Source organism: Pempheris klunzingeri, chromosome 4 (genome assembly GCF_042242105.1).
Source record: "Pempheris klunzingeri isolate RE-2024b chromosome 4, fPemKlu1.hap1, whole genome shotgun sequence".
Taxonomy (NCBI): domain Eukaryota; kingdom Metazoa; phylum Chordata; class Actinopteri; order Acropomatiformes; family Pempheridae; genus Pempheris; species Pempheris klunzingeri.
The window spans coordinates 25,628,935-25,638,491 of NC_092015.1; the positions used below are offsets into that span (position 1 = coordinate 25,628,935).

General features: G+C 42.6%; 2 protein-coding genes across 3 annotated transcripts; one reads left to right on the forward strand and one right to left on the reverse strand.

The window, feature by feature from the left end:
• Window positions 1-431: 431 nt before the first annotated feature.
• On the forward strand, window positions 432-4,245 carry tekt1 (tektin 1). The gene is made up of 8 exons (XM_070828862.1): window positions 432-469; window positions 947-1,135; window positions 1,225-1,390; window positions 2,004-2,132; window positions 2,277-2,423; window positions 2,618-2,843; window positions 3,572-3,768; window positions 4,038-4,245. The coding sequence occupies exons 2-8, from the start codon at window positions 970-972 to the stop codon at window positions 4,195-4,197; spliced, it is 1,191 nt and encodes a 396-aa protein (XP_070684963.1). The 5' UTR covers window positions 432-469; window positions 947-969; the 3' UTR covers window positions 4,198-4,245.
• Window positions 4,246-5,124: 879 nt separating this feature from the next.
• On the reverse strand, window positions 5,125-9,280 carry xaf1 (XIAP associated factor 1). 2 transcript variants are annotated; one of them, XM_070828864.1, is made up of 7 exons: window positions 9,183-9,280; window positions 7,559-7,694; window positions 7,422-7,478; window positions 6,642-6,858; window positions 6,487-6,554; window positions 5,263-5,502; window positions 5,125-5,171 (listed from the first exon to the last, which is right to left on the reverse strand). In XM_070828864.1, exons 1-7 carry the CDS (start codon window positions 9,218-9,220, stop codon window positions 5,139-5,141), a joined length of 789 nt encoding a protein of 262 aa, XP_070684965.1. In that variant the 5' UTR covers window positions 9,221-9,280; the 3' UTR covers window positions 5,125-5,138. The 2 variants fall into 2 exon arrangements, with proteins under 2 accessions (XP_070684965.1, XP_070684964.1); XM_070828863.1 differs by having other exon boundaries at window positions 6,636-6,858.
• Between the last annotated feature and the right edge of the window lie 277 nt (window positions 9,281-9,557).

Below are 9,557 nucleotides of genomic sequence, written 5' to 3' on the forward strand. Positions count from 1 at the left end.
TTATAATGTTAGTCATACAGTTATTATTGCTAATTCAAATCCAGTGTTCTGTAATTAGTTTTACATATAGTGTTGTTAGTACAAATTTAAGGCACACAGTATTGTATAATTGGCCTTTTTATAAGTAGTGATTAAAAGTAGTATTAAAATTCCCCACACCCCCACCTGTAAGACCTTTCCCCTTTTGGGGGTTGTCTTGCTGTTGCCTCTCCAGTGCTCCTGTTGTCACTTTCATTTGCACCAAAACAGGTGAAATTGATTCACAATCTCTTATGTTTCCTAACTGGACATCTCTGAGGTTTACTTGCCTTGGTGTTACACAGTGATGATGTGTGCTCTTCATTTGACCAGTGTACAGCTGTGACGCCTGTGACGTACGTCCTCGTTGCCGTAGCAACCGTTTGTTAGGGTCCACTTCCCCAGGAGCGAGAGGCTGATAACGCTACAGCAGGAGTCTCCACCAAACAAGGTCTGCATATCTGTACTTGTGCTTTTCTCCCTAACGTGTGTGTTTGGGTAACGTTACTTTTGGGAATGTCCGGTTCAAACGCACGGTTAGCTAGCAGCTACTCTCTTTTGGGCTAACGTTAGCCTCCTCCTGTGCTGCCAACGGTGGCTAGCGACACAAAGTCATGTTTTCACAAGAAAATAATTATTATTTAAACTCAACTTTTTGTTTCACGAAGTCAACATCAAGCTCAATTCAAACAACGTAATGTAAGAAACAAAAATATGCATAAGAACCTAAGTCTGTCATTTCTCGCATTTTTATTCCATGTTCAGTTTACACTGGGTGTGTTCAGGCCTTCCTTTGTCTCTCAAACATCTCCTGTAAAATCTGTATCATGTGTTTTCCTCTGATTGTTACTTCTCTTCCACCATGAGGCAATCCACATTTCTTCCCATTTTCTTAATTCACGTTCTTCCCTCCTGCCTGTGCTGTCAGTGACTGACTACCAGTGGAGAACCATGTCTGTCCTGGAGCGCAGCCTCCAGCAAGGTGATGCACCCAATCTGGTGAATATAGAGGTCATGCGGAACCGCTCCGAGCTCTTCAGAGCAGAGTGCACCAGGCTGATCCAGCAAACTGACAAAGCGTGCAGACGAATGCAAGATGATGACAACAAGCGACTGGGTAATAGAGAGAGCAGCAGAAAAACAGCCAGTCTGTGTGTAGCAGTGCAGATAGTTTTACTTGTGGTGTTTATTTCTTTTGCTCTGCAGATCAGCGGGTCAGAGACATCCAGTTTCTGAAGAAGGAGCTGGAGCTTAAGTTGGAGGAGATTATTGTGGAGATTGATGACCTCATAGCGTTGCAGAGCAGAGTGGCGAAAGCCCTGCAGGCCTGCAAAGAGCCTCAGAGAGTCACAGTGCTCTGTCTGGAGGAGAGGTTAGGAGGGAATCTTGAACATTCAGAGGAAAAATGCTTTATATTTTGCCACCGTACATAATAAGTTCAAGGGGTTGGCTGCCTTGAAGGATGCAGTTTATAATGGTGATGCATTTAGGCAGTGCAATTATGCATTATCCATGTTATTTGTGTAGTAACTTAATCTCCAGGAAGTTGTTCAGAAATGACCAAAAACAGATTAAAGGATTAGGTTCAGATTTTTCCAGTTCATCTTAATACAATACTCACAGGCCATATGTGTGTTGAGAGTTATTGGTCACTGTAGTCATTCCTCCGTACTGTCTGCCATGAAGAGACGCCTTTTTTAGAATGACTATGCTGTAAAGGCATTTGGGACAAAATCCATAGTCCTTGTGTAAAAATACATTGTTAACTAGAGTTAAAGGTAATGTAATGCTTCTGCAGTCTTGTTATACAAGTGAAGTTGTTATTTTGGGAAGCATTGTTGTACACAGGCAGAATTAGGGCTGCAACACTATCTAGTGTTAACAGGGGCAAACAGAGGTTTGATTAAATACGTTGTGGTGAAAGGTGCTGTAGCAGTAGGGATCAGCAGATGAGTGATGCACACTTGTTTTTCTTTGGGCTCCAGAATGAAACGTGTCCCCTCTGAGAGGCTGCATGACGAGGTGGACAGAGAGCTACTGAAGGAGAGGGATGCTATTGAAGGAGTGGCCTCCGTCCTGCAGCGAGTAGTGGAGCAGATCACTGAGCAGATCCGGTAAGGAGGACAGAGCAGCTATGATTATACGACTCCACAGATGGGATCTTAAAAGTGTGCAGGCCTTTTGGTTTTACTAATATTTGTTGTCCTGAAGCCTGGAAAGCAAAAAAACGGCACAACATATGTTGCTTTGTGTTCCAGATTGAACCGATCTGCCAAGTACCATCTCGAGCAGGATCTGAAGGAGAAATTTGAGGCTCAGTGCATCGACAACTCCTGTGCCCTAATGACCACCCATTCCATCAACACACTGCAGATGTCCAAAAACACAAAAGCTGGCCTGCCGAGGTAAACTGCCCTCTTCTTGTTTTCTCCTTAAAGACATGAAAATCATATCTGTGAAAGGTTTTTTCAGAACTTTTAAAGTGTAAAAGTTTAGGATATTTTCTTCAAGCTGTCTACTCAGATCTTGGTAGTCTAGAAATGTACAGATCCTGTTAGATCCAGGCTTTCACACGTTTTTAAACCTCTCCCTCTCCCAGCTTGGCAGTGACTCCAAAGCAGTGGGAGAACATCTCAGACATCAACATAGCCAAAGCGGAGCAGCAGAAGAGCAACTCTCTGTCACTACGGGCCCTGGTGGAGTCTCTGCTAGAGCAGACGGCTGCTGACATGCAGAAGCAGGTCCAGGCCACAACAACAGCCTTTCAGCTCAACATCCAGGAGATCAAGTCTGCCAAGAGCCAGATGGAGGATCAACTGGCCAAGGTAGGGCAGATGAGTGTGTGGTGTATGTAGATGGAGCAGAGGGAGGGAATGATGGGAAGGGAAACAGGCAGTGAGAGGCAGATGATATAAGAGAAAGTGAGAGAATTAAACAGAAGTAGTTGGCCAGTGATGATCCTTTCATTAAGGATGGACATCTGGGTAATAATGTGATTGACTTTTTTTCTAATGGACTATTGGATTCTATTGGATCATACTGGAGTCAATACTAATTTTACTTTAATAGCTGTTTCCCACTCTGCCAAGAGACGAGGAATACTCCTTACTTACAGCATAAAGCACCATTATATTATATTAACATAATCAATGCACATGATATAGTGTTACTGTCCTCTGTGCCAGCAGATTCAATCCAAAACTATTGAATTCACTATCTGGCTTTAAAACTGGCCCATAATGATGAATTCGGAAATGTAGCGGACCAGTAAGACAAGCAGAAAGTCATAAAGTCTATTAATCGAGTTCAGGGGTAAAAGTCTAATTCAGAAAAAAAGGAGATGCAGTTTAAAGCATTTTAACAATTGAATTTATGTTACAGAAAAACTGTATCAGACACAATGTTTAAATGGTTGCTACACTCAAAATATTCTCCTCCTAGTGGCATTGTATCCCCTTTGTGCCACAGTAGCGATAGCTTGACATGATTGTCCTAATTTACCGTGAAGTGATACTACTGATGGGCCCCGGGGTGCCACCTCTACCCCCTCCAGATTCTGTCTGAGTGTGCCAGCCAGCAGAAGATCAGAGAGGATCTCCAAGTGGCCATCACAGAGAATGAACATGTTCTGACATTGGCCCAGACCCGGCTGGCTTTGCGCCGCCAGAGGCCTGCCAAAGAGCAATGCTACGATCCAGTACAGTCCCAGCTCCTCGCCGAGGTCCAGCAGCTCACCGCTCACATCAACAAGTAAGGCCAGGACCCTCTCCCCTCTGATGTGCACACACAGCTTCTAGTTTACAAAGGCTATTTCCAATAAATGTTAAAAGCACAAGAGGAGTAGAAACAAATGCACACAAGGTGCCTGCCATGTTGTTAATTTGTGCTTCGGATGGATTGTGTAGATTGTGTTCCTGTCCTCTACCACCATTCTTCTCATATTGGCCGATGTATTGTTCAGAGGTATAACCATTTAGGAAAAGTCATTATGTGGCGTCTATTTATCTCTGTACTGTCAGACTGCAGGAGGCAGTGGCCCAGTCGGAGGAGGAGCAGAGGGCTCTGACTCGCTGCCAGCTGGAACTGCAGGAAAACATCGAGATCAAGGCCAACTCTCTCTACATTGACGAGGTCATCTGTGCCCAGCACAGGGAGCCCATCATCATACATACCTTCTGAGCAGGAAAGAGGGCATATACCTAGTATTTCTTTCTGAAAGCGGTTATATAAAAGTCAACTGATAATTATGTGTGTGAATCCATCTATTTTATTTGGTCTAAACAGGATTTCAAACAGAGTTTTCTTCAGTTTATTCTATTCAGTGACAGAGCTGTGTGTTATTTTTTTTTTTTTCTTTTTCTTAGAAATGGTTACATGAGTTTCTCTGAAGCCTTCGAGAAAATCTTACATTTAACTTCATGTACAAAACCCTTGATGACCCTTTTCATTTTTATTTAAAACATCAGCTGGGGCATTTGTATGAGTGAATGAAATTACTAAAACATCTCCATATTTCACTTATTTTGTAATGGGGCAGAATCTGGAACAAGTAACCAGTGAAATGATGACCGACAGCCAGTTGCACCAGATGCTGTGTTCACTAATTCACTAAATAAAACTGGGGGACACCACATGCATTAGTTCTTACGTAGATATTAGCAGTAACTAAATAATGACACCTCCTAACTGTCAGCTGTAACTTTTACGTAACTAACTGAACCAACTCACTATTAACTAACGTTAACTTGTTAACACATGACTTGAGTTACTATACAGAGGAGTAAAAGAGGTCGGTATCTCTGACCTGACGCCTCTTTGAAATGACATTTCAGAAAAACATCTAAACATCAAAACTGCAGTGTCCTAGGATGTGTTTGTAATGAATTTCAGGTTTTGACAAGTAAACCTGTAATGTTTTAACTTTAGCAGCACTGGTTTGGACAGAGGAAATCAGCTAAATGTTTTAGTAGCTTCATGTGGAATTAAAAAGAGACCATAGAGTAAACTGAGTAAACTATTAAATCCTGAACTCTTCATGTGGGCACAAAGTCATGTACACACTAAGACTAAAACTCACTTAAACTACCAAGAAAAAATAAACTAATGACGTGTTGACCTCTTTATTTCAGCAGAGTGTGGATTTGGCACTTCCCCTAAACACACAGGGAGAGAGGAGGGGAAACCTATTAGCAGAGGACATTTCAACAATGTACATACAAATCTTATGTGATGTGGGAATGTTACCTTATGCCAACGGAGTGTGAGGAGGGGCAGGGCCAGGTGGCAGTGGGGGCAGGTGCTGATCTGGTTTGGGTCACCCCAGGGGTCACTGCTAGCTCCGTTTGAAAGGGAGGTTGATTTATAGGTGCTGCTTAGCTGAGATATGGTCCCAAGACTGAAGAAATCCCTCTCATCCTCCCTCTCTTCCTCCTCTGGCTCGGCCTCTTCAGCATCAAACCACCTGGTTGCTGTAATACACTCCAGCTGGTTTGGGGACATAGACAGAGATATTACTTTAATGGCTGCTTGTTGAAGAATGCTGTACAGTGGATCTGGACTAAAAGGACAACTTAAGTATTTTAAAATCAGAGACGTATTTGCTTGTACTCTGGGGTCCAAGTCACTAGTAGGTACATAAAGTTTTGAAATTGGTCCAGTAGATCGCCTGACGGGCTCAGATTGCTCTTGTGAGTGTCTGACAACATTATAGAAAGTATCCCTAATAGCTATGATGGCGAAACAGCCATCATATCGCTGTCTTGAAAGCCACCAGACTCTAATGACAACACAGGAGTTGCTGCTGCATCGATTGATTGGTTTGTTTGTGTTACAGTGTGTTTCACAAATGTTGTGTTGAATCTGACCAGTCCTTTAAAACACCACAGTAACGAACTAAGCGGTCGAGGCTGCAGTAGACCAGCAACTCCTGTGTTCTTTAAGATAAAATTATTATTTCCTAATGCTGTCAGACACTTAGAACAACAATCTGAGCCTGTCAGTTGTAAAAACTGAGCGCACGTACTGATCAGACACAGTTGGCCCAAAGTTCTGCTTTACAGCCATTGTAATGTGTTTCACAGCTACAGGCTGAGGTGATCTTCTGGACGACCAGTCATTTATACACCAAAATAAAAAAATACTGCTACAGCCTTACTTGGTCTGGAATGATCAGTAGCTCACGGTGGATAAAGTTAGCTCATGTAGGCTAACTTCATGTAAAGCTTGCTGAATAACTTGTATTACTCAGTCAGTAAACAGCAGCTTCAATTTCACTTTAGCAAAAGTTGCATAGTTTTCTTTTAAACCTACAAGAACATCTTTTTCCTTGCCGGGGGCCATGGAAACAAACAGTGAACACAACACTGACACATCATCATAACCTATGAAGTTGATATGGCAAATATTGGCGAAGTTACACATCCAATAGTTACGGAGCAACATTGTCATATGTGAGAGAAATGCTTTTACCTCATGTTCCTCTATATCTTCAGCTGGAAATGAGACCTTACATGTAGTACAGCTCACTGGTATCTTCGCTGTGAAGAGAAAACAGCCACTGTAATAGTTGGACAAATAAGGGAGTTGGGGTTTGTGCCAAAGCCTCAAAGCCCACACACCCTTACTGTTGTTTGGTGGTAGTTTGCTGGTAGTCTGAGGAGGAGGACCTGAGCCGCAGGTCAAGCCGTGCTCCTGCAGGTCCTTCAGGGTGACGTAGCGGCCGCAGTCGTTGCAGAGCTCGGTGCGACTCCCACAGGCCAGACAGTGCTCATCCAGCTCCTTCCACCGCAGCTCCAGCGTGCAGAACTGACAGCTCTGCAGACGCTCCACACACTCCTCGGACTGGGGACACAGCAGAGTCCGACTGGTGAACATGTGCCACATGCTGTGTGAGGCAGTCTGGAGGATCTCTGCTCTCTTCTGTGTTTGGACCGAACTCTAACAGAGATCCAAACAGCGTCCTGCTGATGGTTCTGTCTTTTTCAAAGTTTAGTCATCTTCAATCTTTTCTTTATTTTTTCAGCCACAGTAAAAGTTTACTCACAACTCAGCAGAGACTGTTGCCTATTGCCTATTGCCTATTGCCTACCCTCTCTGGTGGTGAGAGGGCCGGCCTGTGATATTTCCTGGGAATGTCGACTTGACTCCCAGTTCTTAATACCAAAGAAGACTGTAAATACACAGGCTTTCATTACTGGGCCACTGCGGCACCACTGTGTTAAATCATTCAGCTACAGATCGGGACTCTTGTTTAGATGGAGACATTTATTTTACTGAAAGTCCTGCAGATAGTATATAGTATAGTATAGTATCCCAGCTGAGATAACCCTAATGACATCACTACGACATCATCAGGGTCTATCTTCTGATCAGGCAAACAGCACCAACAGTACCACTGGGCTTACCTCATGATCCACCAGGCGACAACGCTGCATCTTCTGGTTACACTTGGAGCATCTCACCTGCAGAAAAACAAGACTTGTGAACCTATGCACCATCATGGGGCGTGCGTGTGTGTGTGTGTGTGTGTGTGTGTGTGTACCTGGCTGTGCTGCTCCTCTCTGTGTTGCTTCAGTTGCTGTCTGGGGACGGCTTCATCACAGTCGGGGCAGACACATAGGAAGCGGCTGCAGTGTGTTTCATGCAGAGCGAAGTTGGCTTTGGCAACCTCCTTGCAGCTAAAGGGAGAAAAGACCAGTGTGTCAGTGTTTACACACACAAACACACGTGGATCTAAACGGATATCAGTAATGTACTGTAGTTGTAGTTCAGTTTAGTCTGAATAATAAAGTTTGAAAAGTTTAACATGTTTTGTAAAGTTGGCCTGTTTTATAACTCATATTCACCCTTTTATTCAGTACCTTTTATATTCTATTTATAAATAGAGAATGACTAGAATATTCATTTTTATATGCTTTCCACACGCTTGGATGTTATTTCTACTTGTGATTTGCACATTTTGAGGCGATTATGTATTATTTTATTAATATATTATAATTCAAATTAGATTACATCTTAAATTCTTTATGCTTCTCTCTCTCTTGCCTTTTTTAGTATTAATGGTGAAATGTGTTGCACCCAGAGCCGACTCTCGCCATTTTGGTGCCCTAGGCGAGATTATGGTTTGGCGCCCCCCCCACCCCCCCGCGCGCACACACCACCCCAGTCATTAATGGACAACAGCCGTATGACAGACCTTAAAGGTTTCATTGTTAATCAAACACACCAACACACAAACACACACTAAAATAACATGAAATAACATAAATAACAATAAAAAAGAATTAAATGAAATAACATAAATAAAACCAGAGTTCCTGTTCAGGTTTTGTGCGAATATTTAGAAAGTCCTGACAGCTCCCACAATATGAATAATAAAAAGGTGCTATGTTCAAACAATACAAAACAGAGCAGTATAATATAAAAACAGAATACAAAAGCTGTCGTTTATTTTTTCTGTATTTGTTCATCTTTTATTTTCAAGATAGAGCACGAGGAAAGGGCACCAGTCGCGGATGCAAATTATTACTATTATTGATTTTATTTTATTTATTGTTTTAATTGTTGTTGTTTTTTTTGAGGGCTTGCAGCAGCGCCCCCTCCAGCAGGTGGCGCTCTAGGTGACCGCCTAATTGGCCTATGCCAAGAGCTCTAGTGCACCACTTCAGTGTCGCATTTTGAGATATTAGTCTTTGTCACTAAGCTCTTCTATATCTTCATTTTCTTTCACTCAGTTTGAAAGTTACTTAGTTTGTTTTTTTCAGTTACCTATAATGTTTTTTTCACAGCTAGTTTTAGTTTTTAGTTTCGTTTTAGATCACTATAATAACTTTGGCACCAACAGTCTCACTGACAAACATTCCTCTGCTGGAAGGTGGACTGGGTGTTTTCCTCCTGTGAACTACAGTACAGTCTGTGCCCCCTGAGGTCAGACCTGCCTGCCTCCACAGTGGAACTTAAATACAGTCTGTCTAAAAGTTAATGAGACCAAAGAAGTTCTCATGAGATCTCTTTATGAAGTGCTCCATTATACCATCATAACATCGCCATGTCATCAGATTCACTCGCACTGATGAACGTCTATATTGGTTTACTTCCTGTGAGCTACATATTCACTCACCGATTATCAAAACAATGCCCTTCTCCCACATAAAGTTCACTCTCACCATTGGCTGCAGATGCGCGTTTCCTCCTTGGTATCCATCGACAGAAAACTTGATCCACACTAGTCCAAGATTATTGACACGTCCATTCTCAGTTCACTAGAAAAAGAAAGTGAAATTAGCACAGTGGCGCTGTTCTGTGTTTCTGCCGCTAGGTGGAGCAAGACATCCAACATGATTTGTATGGGCGATTCAGGCTTTGCTCTCATTTGGGATCGACAACCGCCTCCGACACTTTTATAAGTTATGTAACATTTGTCATCTTGACCCATTGCCTCTCCGTGATGTGTCCTGGAAACAGACCTGAAAAAAGTGAATCATCAATTCTAAGTGGAGAGGAAAGGCAATTTTCTCCTAAATGATATGAATACCTGTTCC